This window comes from Mobula hypostoma, assembly GCF_963921235.1.
Source record: "Mobula hypostoma chromosome 10 unlocalized genomic scaffold, sMobHyp1.1 SUPER_10_unloc_4, whole genome shotgun sequence".
NCBI classification, from domain to species: domain Eukaryota; kingdom Metazoa; phylum Chordata; class Chondrichthyes; order Myliobatiformes; family Myliobatidae; genus Mobula; species Mobula hypostoma.
This window is the reverse complement of record NW_026948139.1, coordinates 124,019-142,678: the sequence shown is the minus strand read 5'-3', so window position 1 is coordinate 142,678 and position 18,660 is coordinate 124,019. Positions and strand designations below refer to the sequence as shown.

Here is an 18,660-nt window from a genome sequence, read left to right as displayed (position 1 = left end):
GGGAGGTGGGGCATTAGCGGAAGTTAGAGAAGTCAATGTTCACGCCATCAGGTTGGAGGCTACCCAGACGGAATATAAGGTGTTGTTCCTCCAACCTGAGTGTGGCTTCATCTTTACAGTAGAGGAGGCCGTGGATAGACATGTCAGAATGGGAATGGGACGTGCAATTAAAATGTGTGGCCACTGGGAGATCCTGCTTTCTCTGGCGGACGAGCGTAGGTGTTCAGCAAAACGATCTCCCAGTCTGTGTCGGGTCTCGCCAATGTATAGAAGGCCCATTCCCATTCTGATGTGTCTATCCACGGCCTCCTTTACTGTCAAGTTGAAGCCACACTCAGGTTGGAGGAACAACACCTTATATTCCGTCTGGGTAGCCTCCAACCTGATGGCATGAACATTGACTTCTCTAACTTCCGCTAAGGCCCCACCTCTCCCTCGTACCCCATCCGTTATTTATTTATATACACGCATTCTTTCTCTCACTCTCCTTTTTCTCCCTCTGTCCCTCTGACTATACCCCTTGCCCATCCTCTGGGTATTCCCCCCCCCTTGTCTTTCTCCCTGGGCCTCCTGTCTCCTGATCCTCTCATATCCCTTTTGCCTATCACCTGTCCAGCTCTCGGCTCCATCCCTCCCCCTCCTGTCTTCTCCTATCATTTTGGATCTCGCCCTCCCCCTCCAACTTTCAAATCCCTTCCTCACTCTTCCTTCAGTTCGTCCTGACGAAGGGTCTCGGCCCGAAACGTCGACTGCACCTCTTCCTAGAGATGCTGCCTGGCCTGCTGCGTTCACCAGCAACTTTGATGTGTGTTGCTTGAAATTACAGCATCTGCAGATCTCCTCATGGTTGCGTCAATAATACACTTTTTTTTTACAAAAGAAGTACACAATTAGAACAGAAAGCTGTCCATTTTAGTGCAAAGTCTGGCTGTGCTGAGGAAGTGATTCGGGTTGTGCTGGCTGGTTCAGGAACCGAATGGTTGCAGTGGTGGGGCGGGGGGGGTAGCTGAACCTGGCGGAATGGGACTTCAGGCTTCTGTATCTCCTGCCCGATGGTGGCAGTGAGAAGATGGCGCGGCCCGGGGGTGGGGATCTACAATGAGACCATGCCCCTTTGTAGATACTACAGATGGAGGGGGAGGGGGCGGGGTGGTATCTGCCCTCCACCGGCAGGAGATTCTGCCCAGTACATCACGGGGCATGCCCATGACATACCGGGGCAAATTCAGCCGCTCTCTGCGCATACCAGGCCGTGATGTAATGAGCAGGGACACTTCCAACAGCGCCTTCTAAGTTTATTGTTGCTGCAGCATACCACGATCAGGGTAAGAATGTCGAGAAGATTAGGTTTATATGAACAGCAAATTAAGAGGACAAACATGGTAACGTAAACTTAGATTAATATTAATTATATGCAATTTGCCAACGAGCAAAATAAACAGTACTAGTTTATAAATAAATAAACAGCAAGATTGAGAGGGAGAGGGGGAAGAGAGAGAGAAAGGGGAAAAGAGAGAGAGAGGGCGGAGAGGGAGATAAAAAGAGAGGGAGAGAAGGAAAAGGCAGAGAGGAGAGGGAAAGAAAGGGAGAGAGGGAGGGGGAGAAAGAGAGGGAGGGAGGGAGGGAGAGGGGAAGAGAGAGAGGAGAGGAGAAAGGGAGGGGGAGAGGGGAAGACAGAGGGGAGAGGAAGAGAGGGGAAGGGGAGAAAAAGAGAGGAGAGTGAGGGAGAGGAGTGAGAGAGGATGAGGGGAAGAGAAAGGGGGAAAGGGAGAAGGAGGGTTGAGGATTTGGAGATTCCGGGATCTGATGGCGGTGGAGATCAAGCTGTACGAAAGTAGAGAGGAAGGGGCGCCTTGCTCAAGGTTGTATCCATGTACTGGACCCGGATAGACATTGTCACATGAACTTGAAGCTGCTCGCCACAGTCTCTCTGTGACCCTCGTGGGGTTTCCCCTAAGGGCTCCGGTCCCTCCCTAGGGGGATCTGGGGATGTGGGAGGATGGGGGCGAGGAGAACGGGTTCGGGGGGCGGGGGGAAGGAGATGAATCCCTTCACTGCAGCACTGATCCCGTGATTCTGAAATGCCCTGCATAACGCCGGGAGGAATGTAATCCGGATACATTAATCCCCCTGAGAACGGTGAGCCGGCGTCCGGCATAGTGAAAGAGAGCTTTTGCCAGTGGCGATGGTGGAGGTGGGGGGGGGGGCATCTGCGGGCACTGGTGCTCCCCACTTTCACCCACACCCAACACACGCAGGGATATGATACCCCTCAGACAGGGACACAGAGAGTCAGCGTCCAGGGACAATGAGTGCCGGCGGGGATGGCCAGGAGCCGGGGTGGGAGAGAGAGAGATCGGGCCGCTACGGTGTGTAGGAGTGGGGGGACACGAATCTGCCAGCTCTCAGCTCCGGGCCAGATTCACACCCCGAAAAAGTGAACTTCAACAGGATCAGCTTCTTGTCGGTGACGAGGTCACAGTTTTAGGAAAAGATTCCCATTCAGGAAGGCCCCCACCCCCGACCCCCGTGATCTCCACAGCCACCGACCCGGGGCTCGGAGGAAGAAGGGGTTCAAGAGGAGGCAGGACAGGTACGAGAAGCATAGCAGAGGTTTAGCCAGGGAATTAGCAGGCCCTGCCGAGGTGGGGTGTCCCATTAACGTAGGAGAACTTGGGCTCCATTTTAAATCTGGGTTAGCATTTTCCAACAATAAAGCAAATGTTAGCGGGTTCTGCCCTGCAAGGGGACCACAAACTTGTCATAGTCTTTGAGGGCTCGCGTGTCTCAATAACCCGGAGAGCTATGTTGGCTGGAGTCAGGGCTTTGTGCTTTGGATCTTGCTGGGGTCACCCGTGGCAAACAGGTCAAAGGGCAGAGGCCAGAGTAAGAGCGGTCCACGGGTCTTCCAGGTTCGGGGGTTCAGCTCCGGGCTAACAACCCCGACTGGTGAAACAAAACTGTTGTGGAAACAGCAGTGAAGAATCCTTCCCGAGTCTCCGCCCGGGACTTGCCTGACTGACAGCAGTGAAAACCGCGAGGGAGCTACTGACAGGGTGAAGGAAGCCATGAGATGGAGGATGTTCATTGCTGCCCCAATCGCCAGCGGTGAAACGGGCAGCGGGCGCGTAAGAGCGGGTTGCCCGTGTTTAGAACAGGCAGATAGTACTGATTTACTTCGTGATATAACTCCAGCCGAGGACTGGACTCAGTCACGGGCGATCAGTCCACAGCCCTGTGTGTGGAGGAGAGAGTGGGGAAGGTAGAGGGAAAGGCAGGGTACAGAGGTGCGGTGTGAGAGAGGGACAGGGAGGGTGAAGCAGAAAATGTGTGTGTGTGTGTATGTGTGTGTGAGAGAGTGAGAGAGGGAGGGGGAGGTGGGGACTAACAATGAATGGGGGAGTGTGAGAGAGACAATGAGAGGGATACAGAGAGAGACGGACAGGGAGAGTATGACAGAGTGAGTATGACGGGGAGAGGGAGAGGGAGAATGAACGGGAGAGGGATAGAATGAACGGGGGAGGAGTAGAGATGAAGAGGCGGGGAGGGATACATGAAGAAAAGACAGGGAGCGAGGGAGGGAAAGGGAGATAAGAGAGGAACTCAGGGAGAGAGTTGGAGAGGACGATACAGACAGAGAGAGAGGAAGATGGAACGAGTGAGAGGGAGGGAAGGAGCGAGTCTGTTTTCGTGTCCCGGCCTCTCTCTGTCCCGTCCCTTGAGAGGGTGTGTTTACTGCCGTGAGAGTAATTTAGGCCATTATCTGTGATGGATGGTGTAATTATTGTTCCCTCCTGTTTACTCACTGCTTATCAGTGTTCTGTGCCAAAGTGTGACCTTCTCCCAGCTGCTGAAATCACCTCAACTTTAACCCTCTCACTCCCACCTTCCCTGCCCTCCTCATCCCTACGCCTCACTGGCTATCCCGGATGCCTCTCATTCTGTCCCGTCCCTTTCCATCTCCATTCCTCTCTCTCCCCACTGCTCGTTCCTCCATTTCCCCTCCCCTCCTTTTCGCCCTTCTCCGTTCTCCTATCTCCCCTCCCCCTCACTCCCCCCCACAACCCGGTCAGTCACTGTCTACCTTACTGCCCAGCACCCCCACCCGACCTCCCTGGCTCTGCGGAGAGAGAAGGCAGGTGGGATGGAGGCAATGTTTCTGGAGGAACAGGCTGATGAGCAAAGGGAGAGAGAAGGAGAGGCGACGGTGGGGAGTGTGAGAAACAGAGAGAGAGGGGGGGACTGGAAGTGAGGGGAGAGAGCAGACAAAGGGAGGGAGGACAGATAAGGATAAAAGGAGGAGAGAAGGGAGACACGGGAAAGGTGGGAGGAAGGGGAGATGAGCGAGAGGGCGAGATAGAGTGAGGGGCGATGAGCGGAGGTAGCGTGAGGGGGAGAGGATGAGATATGGAGAGAGAGAGCGGGAGATGGAGAAACAAAGAGGGGAAGGAGAGAGAGAGAAGAGAGGAAAACTAGGTAGAAAAGTGGAAAGGTAGATGGAGAGAGAGGGGCAAATAGAGAGAGAGAAACGTGCAGAGAGTGACGAGAAAGGGGCAGGGACACAGAGCTGGATAGAGAAATGGTGAAGGAGAGAGAGGAAAACGAGAACACACAAGGATTAAGAAGGAGAGAGGCATAGAGAGATAGAAAGACGCACGGGTAGAGGTAATGTGAGTGTGTGGGGGTATGGGTGTGTGTGAGTGAGTGAGTGTGTGAGTGTGAGTGTGTGTGTGTGAGTGAGTGTGTGAGTGTGTGTGTATGGGAGTGTGTGTGAGTGTGTGTGTGAGTCTCTCTGTGTGTGTGAGAGTGTGAGTGTGTGTGAGTGTGTGTGAGAGTGTGTGTGAGAGAGTGTGAGTGTGTGTGGGTATGTGTGTGTATGAGAGTGTGTGAGTGTGTGTGAGAGAGTGTGAGTGTGTGTGGGTATGTGTGTGTGAGTGTGTGTGAGAGAGTGTGAGTGTGTGTGGGTATGTGTGTGTATGGGAGTGTGTGAGTGAGAGTGTGAGTGTGTGTGTGAGAGTGTGAGTGTGTGTGTGAGTCTCTCTGTGTGTGTGGGTATGTGTGTATGAGAGTGTGTGAGTGAGTGTGTGTGAGAGAGTGTGAGTGTGTGTGGGTATGTGTGAGTGTGTGTGAGAGTGTGAGTGTGTGTGGGTATGTGTGTGTATGGGAGTGTGTGAGTGAGTGAGTGTGTGTGTGAGAGAGTGAGTGTGTGTGTGTGTGAGTGTGCGAGAGTGTGAGTGTGTGTGGGTATGTGTGCGTGAGAGAGAGTGTGTGTGTGTGAGTCTCTGTGTGTGTGTGTGAGTGTGTGTGGGTATGTGTGTGTGGGAGTGTGAGTGTATATGTGAGTGTGTGTGTGGGAGTGTGAGTGTGTGTGTGAGAGAGTGAGTGTGAGTGTGTAGGTATGTGTGTGTATGGGAGTGTGTGTCTGTGTGTGTGTGTGGGAGGGGGGTTGTGGGTGGTGAAGATGTGTGAGTGACCAGCCCTGTCCCCGGTCTCACACACGCTAGTGATGGAGACGGAGCGGGTGTGCCCCGGCAGACAGGAAACCTTAACCACCTCCGAGACCACCCGCGCTTCCCGAATCACAGGGAGGAGGGCTAGCAGTCTCTGGGAACCCCAGGGGAGAGGATGAAAACGCATCGGACTGATGTAAACCGGCGGCGAGAACCACCGCGCCTCCCCCCCATCCCGCCACCATTTCCCCGCCCAATAGGCTCCTCGCCCTCCACCTTACTCCAGCCTCTGTCAACACCCCAGCACTCCATTCCCGATCCTGGCCAGGATGAAGACGGGGGCTGCCGAGTCCCAGGACGGAGATGGGGTGCCCGAGGCTAGGAGAGGCTTGGAACAGCTGTGGGACGTCCTGCTGGGGAGCGCCAGGGAGCTGCGGTTGAAGACCCTGGACTTTAGCGACCTGCGGGAGGAGGAAGAGGAGGGCGAAGGACACCCCCGGTCCGACGGCGCCACTCCGTGCCCGACGCAGGGGAACGGACCCCCGCCCCCTCCCCCTCTCCCTCCCCCCCCTCCCCTCGCCGGCGCGACCCCCAGGACCGGCGGAGGCAGGGGCACCCGCAGGCTGCACTGGAAGGGCATCGCCGAGCTGCCCGCCCAGCCCAAGTTCAGCCGCTTCGGACCCGCCACCATCTGGGACGGGCTGCAACCCGTGGCCCTGGACACGGAGAGGCTGCGGGAACTCTTCCAACGCAGCGTCGGGGACCCCCAGCACCCCCAGGTAAGGTCGGGGCGCCACTCCCCCTACCCCCACCAGCATCTTCGCATCAACGCATCGAGGGAGAGAGGACGGCGCCCAATCTCCACGCCGTCTCTTACAGCAGGGTTGGCCGCACACCCTCCTCTCCCCCCACCTCCTTCTCTCTCCCCACTCTAGCCCCCTCTCCCAGCCCCCCTTTCTCTGTTTTCTGGCTCAAACATCCTCCCGTTTCTCACTTGCTTTTCGTCCCCCCCTTTCTATTTTGTTCGTTTAATTGATATTTCACCGTACCCGTGCTTACAGCTAGCCTGCAAACACCGCACCGACAGTCACACTCAGCATTAGACCATACGATATGGCAGCACAATCAGGCCATTTGGGCCATCCAGTCTGTTCTGCCATTTCATCATGGCCGATCCATTTTCCCTCTCGGCCCCACTCTCCTGCCTTCTCCCACTACCCCTTCATGCCCTGACCGATCAAGAATCTATCAGCTTGGGCTTTCTGTACGTGTACACAACGACTTGGCCTCCACAGCCACCTGTGACAACGAATTCCACAGATACAGCACTCTCTGGCTGAAGAAATTCCTCTTCATCTCCGTTCTAAAAAGGACACCCCTCTATTCTTTGGTCATATACTCGCCCACTACAGGGAACATCCTCTCCACATTAACTCTGTTAAGGCCTTTCACCACTCCATAGGTTTCAATGAGGCTACCCTTCATTCTTCTGAATTCCTGTGAGTAGAAAAACCCTCATATGACAAGCCTTTCAATCCTGGAATCATTTTCGCGAACCTCCTTTGAACCCTTTCCAGTTTCAGCATATCCTTTTTTTACATAAACTTCTTACAATACTCCAAGTGAGGCCTCGCCAGTGCTCTATACAGTCTCAACATTACATCCTAGCTTTTATATTCTAGTCCTTTTGAAATTAATGCCAAACGTTGCATTTGCCTTCTTCATCACAGACTCAACCTGCAAAGTAACCTTCAGGAAATCCTGCACAAGGACTCCCAAGTCCGTTTGTACCTCAGATTTTTTAATGTTCTCTCCATTTAAAATACTCAACCCTTTCATTTCTTCTGCCAAAGTGCATGACCATACACTTCCCAACACTGTATTCCATCAGCCATTTCTTTGCCCATTCTCCTAATCTGCCCTTCTGTGGCTGTTCTACTTCCTGAAGACGACCTGCCCCTGCACGTATCTTTGCATTGTCTGCAAACTTGGCCACAAAGCCATCAATTGCCTCGTGCAAGTCATTGACATATAATGCAAATGGAAGCAGTTCCAACACAAACCTCTGTGAAACGCTACTAGTCATCAACAGCCAAGCAGAAAAGGCTTCCTTTAATCCCATCCCTTGCCTCCTGCAATCAGCCAATGTTTCACCCATGCTAGTATCTTTCCTGTAAAACCAAAGGCTCTTAACTTAAGCAGCCTCAGATGTGGCACCTTGACAAAGGCCTTCTGAAAATCCAAGTACACAGCATCATTTGTCTATCCTGTTTGTCCAACAGATTTGTCAGGCAAGATTTTCCCTTGAGGAAACCACGCTGACTATGACCTATTCTATCAGGTGCCTTCAATGACCCTGAAACCACATCCTTAACAATTGACTCCAACATCTTCCTAACCACTTAGGTCAGACTAGCTGGCCTATAATTTCCTTTCTTCTGCCTTTCTCCCTTCTTGAAGAGTGGAGTGATATTCGCAATTTTCCAGTCTTCTGGAACTGTTCCAGGATCTAGTGATTCTTGAACGATCCTTACTAATGCCTCTTCAAACTCTTTCAGCCACCTCTTTCAGAACATATAAGACCATAAGGTATGGGAGCAAAAGTAGGCTCCACCATTCAATCACGGGCTGATCTAATTCTTCCAGTCATCCCCACTCCCCTGCTTTCACCTCATACCCTTTGATGCCCTAGCTAATCAAAAATCTATCTATCTCTGCCTTAAATACACCCAATGACTTGGCCTCCACAGCCACTAGTGGCAACAAATTCCACAGATTTACCACTCTCTGACTAAAGTAATTTCTCCACATCTCAGTTCTAAAAGGATGTCCTTTAATCCTGAAGTCATACCCTCTTGTCCTAAAATCCCCTACCATGGGAAATAACTTTGCCATATCTAATCTGTTCAGGCCTTTTAACATTCGGAATCCCCCCTCATTCTCCTGAACTCCAGGGAGTACAGCCCAAGAGCTGCCAGACGTTCCTCATACAGTAACCCTTTCATTCTTACAAACATTCTCGTGAATCTTCTCTTTTTTTTTAGTAATTCAAACTTTATTATTATTTATTCTTATTTTCCAAAGCAGCACAGCATATCATAGAGCAGATACAGTACAGCATATTTACACAGCCATCCCCTGACAGGGAAACAAATAAAACTTAGAAACAGAAAGAAGTTCTAATTTAAGTTTAAATTAACATACAACCAAAATTGATCCCATGCATCTTGCACTTTTCCCCTCACTGTTAATTCTTCCCAACACGTGATCATATGATGAAATCGTAATCATTTCCTCAGTCCATTCCCTCACAGTGGGACATCTCGTTTTTTTTCCAGTTTTGCAATATAATTCTTGCAACTGTGATGAGACCCACCTTTAAAATAGTAAATTTATCATTGTTTACATTAGGTATCATTGTCCCATCACCCAAGAGACAAAGCCATGGGCAGTGTGGAACCCGACCAACTCCCCAATAGATCAAGAACTCTACACCAAAATGGACGAACCATAGAACACTCCCAAATCATGTGAAAATATGTGCCCACCTCATTTTTACATTTCCAGCATAAATTATTATTAACAGTCCGCATTTTGTAGAGTTTAGCTGGTGTCCAATAATATCAGTGTACTACATTACACTGAATAAATTTCCCTCTCGCTTCCCTAATATGTCTACCCACATTTGATAAAATATTTGACCACTTGATATATTGATATCTTCAATATCGCTTCCAAGATCCTTCTGCCACACTGCTTTGAGATTGTTACACGATTCACCCACAGAATGCTTGGATATTTTATGAAACACAGATGCTTTATGAACTTACCGTGGTAACGTAAGTATTCAGTTAAAGAGTTACTTTGTGGGTCACCATTCTTGAATATGCAACTAACGCAATGTCTTATTTGCAAATACTTCTAAAAATTCCCTTTATCTACAAAGTTATATTTCCTCTGCAGATCCACATATGACATAAAAATCCCATTCTTATAGAGATCACCGACTGTATTTACACCTCTAAACTTCCATTCCTTCCAGTACACCATTCTTTTCCCAATGCATATCTCAGGGTTATTCCAGAGCGAGGAGTATAACTGGTTTAAATGTGACATTCTACTAGCTTTATGAATTGTACTTCACACACTCCTTCAGTGAAAGAGTACAGGATTTAGATTAGTCTTGTTTTCCACATGTTGTGAAAGGATGTAAGGGGTGAATGTTGTGCAGCCAGGCTCCATTCTATAATTACCCAATCTAAATCAATATCAGCCCTGTCCCAATGTTTAGCTAATTTTGTCATTTCAAAGGATAATTTATATGCCCTGACGTCTGGTAGACTGAGCCCACCCATGTCCCTGGACATACACATCTTACTCATTTTAATTCTGGGCTTCTTCTTATCTCGTAGAAAATTACTGATAATTTTGTTGTATTGCTTGTAGATCAAATCTGATATACTTAAAGGAAGCTTCATAGAAAGATAATTAAACTGAGGTGCTGTGACCATTTTAACTACATTGACTTTACCCCAGAGTGACAGTCTCAGTGCCCCCCACTTATCCAGATTATTTCTTATCCTACTCAATAATGGGTCATAATTTAAAGTGATTATTTCATCCAAATTCTGACTGAGTTTGACCCCCAGATACTTCATTCCAACTGGCACCCATCTGAAATTAAACTGAGATACTGAATTTGAATAACACAACTTTGACACTGGCATAGCCTCAGATTTATTGCAGTTGATTTTATAACCAGGTACTTCAGAATATAATTGAATTGTTTTCATTTGTGGGGGTATCATGAATCTTCTCTGAACCCTCTCCAATGTCAGTATATCCTTTCTAAAATAAGGAGCCCAAAATTGCACACAATGCTTCAAATGTGGTCACATGAGTGCCTTATAGAGCCTCAACATCACATCCCTGCTCTTATATTCTATACCTCCAGAAATGAATGCCAACATTGCATTCACCTTCTTCACAACCAACTCAACCTGGAGGTTAACCTTTAGGATACCTTGCACAAGAACTCCCAAGTGCCTTTGCATCTCTGCATTTTGAATTCTCTCCCCATCTAAATAATAGTCTGCCCGTTTATTTCTTCCACAAAAGTGCATGACCACACACTTTCCAACATTGTATTTCATTTGCCACCTCTTTGCCGATACCCCTAAACAATCTAAGTCTCTCTGCAGGCTCCCTGTTTCCTCAACACTACCTGTTCCTCCACCTATCTTTGTATCATCGGCAGATATAGCCACAAATCCATTAATACCATAATCCAAATTATTGACATACATCGTAAAAAGCAGCGGTCCCAACACCGACCCCTATGGAACTCCACCTGTAACCGGCAGCCAGAATAGGATCCTTTTATTCCCACTCTCTGTTTTCTGCCAACCAGCCAATGCTTCACCCGTGCTAGTAACTTCCCTGTAATTCCATGGGCTCTTATCTTGCTAAGCAGCCTCATGTGCAGCACCTTGTCAAAGACCTTCTGAAAATCCAAGTACACCACATCTACTGCATCTCCTTTGTCTACCCTGCTTGTAATTTCCTCAAAGAATTGCAGTAGGTTTGTCAGGCTGGACTTTCCTTTCAGGAAACCATGCTGGCTTTGGCCTATTTTGTCATTTGCCTCCAAGTACTCCATAATCTCATTCCTAACAAATGATTCCAACAACTTCCCAACCACTGATGTCAGGCTAACAGGTCTATAGTTTCCTTTCCGCTGCCTCCCATCCTTCTTAAATAGCGGAGTAACATTTGCAGTTTTCCAGTCATCTGGTACAATGCCAGAATCTATTGATTCTTGAAAAATCATCGTTAATGCCTCCACAATCTCTCCAGCTACTTCCTTCTGAACCTGAGGGTGTATTCCATCAGGTCCAGGAGATTTATCCACCTCAGACCTTTAAGCTTCCATATGGCATATAGCATAAGACCATATAGCATATATAATTAATATAACAGAAAAACATCATTACAAAATGCATATTTAAAATAAAAATAATAGGGTCTAAGTCACTGAGTGTCATGGCCTGTAGGTCGATGGTGATGGGATGTTGCCCTGGAGCCATGTTTCTGCAAGAACAAGCCCGCAGCAGTTCCTCATCTCTTGCAACTGCAGATGAATGCAATCCAGCTTGTCCCACTCTCCCTCTCTATCTCTATCTCTCCTTCATCTTCCCCTCTTCCCCTCTGTCTCTCTATCCCTCTCTCTCACACACTTTCTATTTTGTCCCACACTCTCACCGGTCTCTCTCTCTGTCCTTCATCACCCCACCTCTTCCCTCCACCCTCTCTGTCTCTCTATCCCTCTCACACATATTTTCTATTTGTCCCACACTCTCTCTCATCCATCTCTCTCTCTCTTCCTCTTATTTTGTCCCACTTTCTCTCTCTGTCACATCTGTCTTTCTCTTAGCATTCCTTCATCTCCTTCTCTCGCTCTCTGGCAATCCCTCTCACCTGCAGCACACGCAAATTGCTGGAGGAACTCAACGGGTCAGGCAGCATCTATGGAGGAGAATAAACTGAGGATGCTTCAGGCCGAGACCCTTCATCAGGATTGGAAGAAGTTGCAATAAAAAGGTGGAGGGAGGGGATGATGGAGGAGAACAAGCCAGCAGGTGATACGTGAGACCAGGTGAGGGGAAAGATGGGCATCTTCCTCCTCTTCCCCCACTACATTCTAGCTTCTGACCTCTTCCTGTCCAGTACTGATGAAGGGTCTTGATCTTAAACACTGACTGTTTATTCCCCTTCATAGATGCTGCCTGACCTGCTGAGTTCCTCCAGCATTTTGAGTGTGTTGCTCTGGATTTCCAGCATCTCAGTGTTCATGACTTGCTTTTTACCTGCTGTGTCTCTCCCTCTTTTGTACGTTTCTCTCTTTATCTTCTTCTCTCTCTTCTTTGTCTCTTTCTGCCCATCTTTCCATTTCTCTCCCTCTCCTTTACCCTTCCTCCCTTTTCCACTATACCCCCTCCTCTCCACACCATCTCCTGGGAGACGGGTGGAAGGAAAGATGTTGTGCTACATGGACGACCCACGGGGGAGTGTGCAAACTCTACAGAGACAATGCAGAAAGCAGGGACTGAACCCGTGTCTCCGGCTGACCACTTCGCCACCTATGGTCCAGGATGAGGAACTGCGGGTTGTTTCTCTGTGGGAGGGAGGAAATTTGGCGGAGGGATTTAAGGGAGAAAATAGAGGAACCATTCCCATTTCTGGTGGAAATCAGGAATTGCATAGGGGTGTACAGCACAGAAACAGGCTCTTCGACCCATCACATCCATGCTGGCCATCGTATTTAACCGTGCTGGTTCTACTGACCAAGACGCATCTTAACCTTGAGAGTCCCTGCCTCCACCAGCCCCTCATTCCGATCACCCTCTGGGTAATAAGAATTCTGCCCCAAGTCCCCTCCACATCCTCTAACCCTTCCCTTAAACCAGCGTTCTCTTGCAGGAAGCTGCAGAGTTGTGGACACAGCTCAGTGCACCACAGAAACTAACCTCTTCTCCACGGACTCTGTCAACGCTTCTCACTGCCTCGGCTAAGCAGCCAGCTTAATCAAATCCCTCACTCAACCCTGGCATCCTCACTTCCCGCCTCTCCCGTCGGGCAGGAGATACAAAAGCCTGAAAACATGGACCACCAGGATGAAGGACAGCTTCTGCCCGCTGTTATAACACTATTAAATGGTTCCCTGGAACGACAAGTTAGATTCTTGGCCTTATAATCCACCTTGTTAGGACCTTGCACCCATTGTTTCCCTGCACTGCACTTTCTGTGTAACTGTCACACTTTAGCCCGCGTTCTGTTAATGTTTAGTAATGTGTACAGTTCTGGATGCCTCAGGAAGGATGTTGAGGCTTTGGAGAGGATTACCAGGATGCTGTCTGGTTTAGAGGGCATACACTATCACGAGAGGCTGGTTAAACTTGGGTTGTTTTCTCTGGGGTGCTGGAAGCTGAGGGGAGATCTGACAGAGGTTTACAAGATTATGAGAGGCATAGATAGAGTGGACAGAGAGTATCTGTTTTGCAGGGTTGAGATGTTTAATACCAGAGGGCATGGATTGAAGGTGAGAGGGGGTAGGTTCAAGGAGGATGGAGGGATAGGGATGTGGTTTAGGTAAGCACACAGATGCGAGGAGTATGGAGGGAGAGGGACGTGGTTTAGGTAGGCACACGGATGTGAGGAGGATGGAGGGATAGGGACGTGGTTTAGGTAGGCACACAGATGTGAGGAGGATGGAGGGATAGGGACGTGGTTTAGGTAGGCACACAGATGTGAGGAGGATGGAGGGATAGGGATGTGGTTTAGGTAGGCACACGGATGTGAGGAGGATGGAGGGATATGGATGTGGTTTAGGTAGGCACACGGATGTGAGGAGGATGGAGGGATAGGGATGTGGTTTAGGTAGGCACACGGATGTGAGGAGGATGGAGGGATAGGGATGTGGTTTAGGTAAGCACACAGATGTGAGGAGGATGGAGGGATAGGGACGTGGTTTAGGTAGGCACACAGATGTGAGGAGGATGGAGGGATAGGGACGTCGTTATGTAGGCACACAGATGTGAGGAGGATGGAGGGATAGGGACGTGGTTTAGGTAGGCACACAGATGTGAGGAGGATGGAGGGATAGGGACGTCGTTATGTAGGCACACAGATGTGAGGAGGATGGAGGGATAGGGACGTCGTTATGTAGGCACACAGATGTGAGGAGGATGGAGGGATAGGGACGTCGTTATGTAGGCACACAGATGTGAGGAGGATGGAGGGATAGGGATGTGGTTTAGGTAGGCACACAGATGTGAGGAGGATGGAGGGATAGGGACGTGGTTTAGGTAAGCACACAGATGTGAGGAGGATGGAGGGATAGGGATGTGGTTTAGGTAGGCACACGGATGTGAGGAGGATGGAGGGATAGGGACGTGGTTTAGGTAAGCACACAGATGTGAGGAGGATGGAGGGAGAGGGACGTGGTTTAGGTAAGCACACAGATGCAAGGAGGATGGAGGGATAGGGACGTGGTTTAGGTAGGCACACAGATGCGAGGAGGATGGAGGGATAGGGACGTGGTTTAGGTAGGCACACAGATGTGAGGAGGATGGAGGGATAGGGATGTGGTTTAGGTAGGCACACAGATGCGAGGAGGATGGAGGGATATGGACGTGGTTTAGGTAAGCACACGGATGTGAGGAGGATGGAGGGATAGGGACGTGGTTTAGGTAGGCACACAGATGCGAGGAGGATGGAGGGATAGGGACGTGGTTTAGGTAGGCACACAGATGTGAGGAGGATGGAGGGATAGGGACGTGGTTTAGGTAGGCACACAGATGTGAGGAGGATGGAGGGATAGGGATGTGGTTTAGGTAGGCACACAGATGCGAGGAGGATGGAGGGATATGGACGTGGTTTAGGTAGGCACACAGATGTGAGGAGGATGGAGGGATAGGGACGTGGTTTAGGTAGGCACACAGATGCGAGGAGGATGGAGGGATAGGGACGTGGTTTAGGTAGGCACACGGATGTGAGGAGGATGGAGGGATAGGGACGTGGTTTAGGTAGGCACACGGATGTGAGGAGGATGGAGGGATAGGGACGTGGTTTAGGTAGGCACACAGATGCGAGGAGGATGGAGGGATAGGGACGTGGTTTAGGTAGGCACACAGATGTGAGGAGGATGGAGGGATAGGGATGTGGTTTAGGTAGGCACACAGATGTGAGGAGGATGGAGGGATATGGACGTGGTTTATGTAGGCACACAGATGTGAGGAGGATGGAGGGATAGGGACGTGGTTTAGGTAGGCACACGGATGTGAGGAGGATGGAGGGATAGGGATGTGGTTTAGGTAGGCACACAGATGTGAGGAGGATGGAGGGATAGGGATGTGGTTTAGGTAGGCACACAGATGTGAGGAGGATGGAGGGATAGGGACGTGGTTTAGGTAGGCACACAGATGTGAGGAGGATGGAGGGATAGGGACGTGGTTTAGGTAGGCACACGGATGTGAGGAGGATGGAGGGATAGGGACGTGGTTTAGGTAGGCACACGGATGCGAGGAGGATGGAGGGAGAGGGACGTGGTTTAGGTAGGCACACAGATGTGAGGAGGATGGAGGGATAGGGATGTGGTTTAGGTAGGCACACAGATGTGAGGAGGATGGAGGGATAGGGACGTGGTTTAGGTAGGCACACAGATGTGAGGAGGATGGAGGGATAGGGATGTGGTTTAGGTAGGCACACAGATGTGAGGAGGATGGAGGGAGAGGGACGTGGTTTAGGTAGGCACACAGATGTGAGGAAGATGGAGGGATAGGGATGTGGTTTAGGTAGGCACACGGATGTGAGGAGGATGGAGGGATAGGGACGTGGTTTAGGTAGGCACACAGATGTGAGGAGGATGGAGGGATAGGGACGTGGTTTAGGTAGGCACACAGATGTGAGGAGGATGGAGGGATAGGGATGTGGTTTAGGTAGGCACACAGATGTGAGGAAGATGGAGGGATAGGGATGTGGTTTAGGTAGGCACACGGATGTGAGGAGGATGGAGGGATATGGACGTGGTTTAGGTAGGCACACAGATGTGAGGAGGATGGAGGGATAGGGACGTGGTTTAGGTAGGCACACAGATGTGAGGAGGATGGAGGGATAGGGACGTGGTTTAGGTAAGCACACAGATGTGAGGAGGATGGAGGGATAGGGACGTGGTTTAGGTAGGCACACAGATGTGAGGAGGATGGAGGGATATGGACGTGGTTTAGGTAGGCACACAGATGCGAGGAGGATGGAGGGATAGGGACGTGGTTTAGGTAGGCACACAGATGTGAGGAGGATGGAGGGATAGGGACGTGGTTTAGGTAGGCACACAGATGTGAGGAGGATGGAGGGATAGGGATGTGGTTTAGGTAGGCACACAGATGTGAGGAGGATGGAGGGATAGGGACGTGGTTTAGGTAAGCACACAGATGTGAGGAGGATGGAGGGATAGGGACGTGGTTTAGGTAGGCACACAGATGTGAGGAGGATGGAGGGATAGGGACGTGGTTTAGGTAGGCACACAGATGTGAGGAGGATGGAGGGATAGGGACGTGGTTTAGGTAGGCACACAGATGTGAGGAGGATGGAGGGATAGGGACGTGGTTTAGGTAGGCACACAGATGTGAGGAGGATGGAGGGATAGGGACGTGGTTTAGGTAGGCACACAGATGCGAGGAGGATGGAGGGATAGGGACGTGGTTTAGGTAGGCACACAGATGTGAGGAGGATGGAGGGATAGGGATGTGGTTTAGGTAGGCACACAGATGTGAGGAGGATGGAGGGATAGGGACGTGGTTTAGGTAGGCACACAGATGTGAGGAGGATGGAGGGATAGGGATGTGGTTTAGGTAGGCACACAGATGTGAGGAGGATGGAGGGATAGGGACGTGGTTAGTAGGCACACAGATGTGAGGAGGATGGAGGGATAGGGACGTGGTTTAGGTAGGCACACAGATGTGAGGAGGATGGAGGGATAGGGACGTGGTTTAGGTAGGCACACAGATGTGAGGAGGATGGAGGGAGAGGGACGTGGTTTAGGTAGGCACACAGATGTGAGGAGGATGGAGGGATAGGGATGTGGTTTAGGTAGGCACACAGATGTGAGGAGGATGGAGGGATAGGGACGTGGTTTAGGTAGGCACACAGATGTGAGGAGGATGGAGGGAGAGGGACGTGGTTTAGGTAGGCACACAGATGTGAGGAGGATGGAGGGATAGGGATGTGGTTTAGGTAGGCACACAGATGTGAGGAGGATGGAGGGATAGGGACGTGGTTTAGGTAGGCACACAGATGTGAGGACAGATGGAGGGATAGGGATGTGGTTTAGGTAGGCACACGGATGTGAGGAGGATGGAGGGATAGGGACGTGGTTTAGGTAGGCACACGGATGTGAGGAGGATGGAGGGATAGGGATGTGGTTTAGGTAGGCACACAGATGTGAGGAGGATGGAGGGATAGGGATGTGGTTTAGGTAGGCACACAGATGTGAGGAGGATGGAGGGATAGGGACGTGGTTTAGGTAGGCACACGGATGTGAGGAGGATGGAGGGATAGGGACGTGGTTTAGGTAGGCACACAGATGTGAGGAGGATGGAGGGATAGGGACGTGGTTTAGGTAGGCACACAGATGTGAGGAGGATGGAGGGATAGGGATGTGGTTTAGGTAGGCACACAGATGTGAGGAGGATGGAGGGATAGGGATGTGGTTTAGGTAGGCACACAGATGTGAGGAGGATGGAGGGATAGGGACGTGGTTTAGGTAGGCACACAGATGTGAGGAGGATGGAGGGATATGGACGTGGTTTATGTAGGCACACAGATGTGAGGAGGATGGAGGGATATGGACGTGGTTTATGTAGGCACACAGATGTGAGGAGGATGGAGGGATAGGGACGTGGTTTAGGTAAGCACACAGATGTGAGGAGGATGGAGGGATAGGGACGTGGTTTAGGTAGGCACACAGATGTGAGGAGGATGGAGGGATATGGACGTGGTTTAGGTAAGCACACAGATGTGAGGAGGATGGAGGGATAGGGATGTGGTTTAGGTAGGCACACAGATGTGAGGAGGATGGAGGGATAGGGACGTGGTTTAGGTAAGCACACAGATGTGAGGAGGATGGAGGGATAGGGACGTGGTTTAGGTAGGCACACGGATGTGAGGAGGATGGAGGGATATGGACGTGGTTTAGGTAAGCACACAGATGTGAGGAGGATGGAGGGATAGGGACGTGGTTTAGGTAGGCACACAGATGTGAGGAGGATGGAGGGATAGGGATGTGGTTTAGGTAGGCACACAGATGTGAGGAGGATGGAGGGATAGGGATGTGGTTTAGGTAGGCACACGGATGTGAGGAAGATGGAGGGAGAGGGACGTGGTTTAGGTAGGCACACGGATGTGAGGAGGATGGAGGGATAGGGATGTGGTTTAGGTAGGCACACAGATGTGAGGAGGATGGAGGGATAGGGATGTGGTTTAGGTAGGCACACAGATGTGAGGAGGATGGAGGGATAGGGATGTGGTTTAGGTAGGCACACAGATGTGAGGAGGATGGAGGGATAGGGACGTGGTTTAGGTAGGCACACAGATGTGAGGAGGATGGAGGGATAGGGATGTGGTTTAGGTAAGCACACAGATGTGAGGAGGATGG

The 18,660-nt window shown here is 50.4% G+C and overlaps 1 protein-coding gene across 1 annotated transcript in view; it reads left to right on the top strand.

Moving 5' to 3' along the window:
* Positions 1-5,496: 5,496 nt before the first annotated feature.
* The window catches only part of LOC134341256 (FH1/FH2 domain-containing protein 3-like), a 67,522-nt gene continuing 54,358 nt past the window's right edge, over positions 5,497-18,660 (top strand). The window contains exon 1 of the mRNA XM_063039113.1: positions 5,497-6,229. Within this exon, the coding sequence (XP_062895183.1) occupies positions 5,780-6,229 (450 nt within the window). The 5' untranslated portion in view covers positions 5,497-5,779. The remainder of the gene's footprint in view (positions 6,230-18,660) is intronic.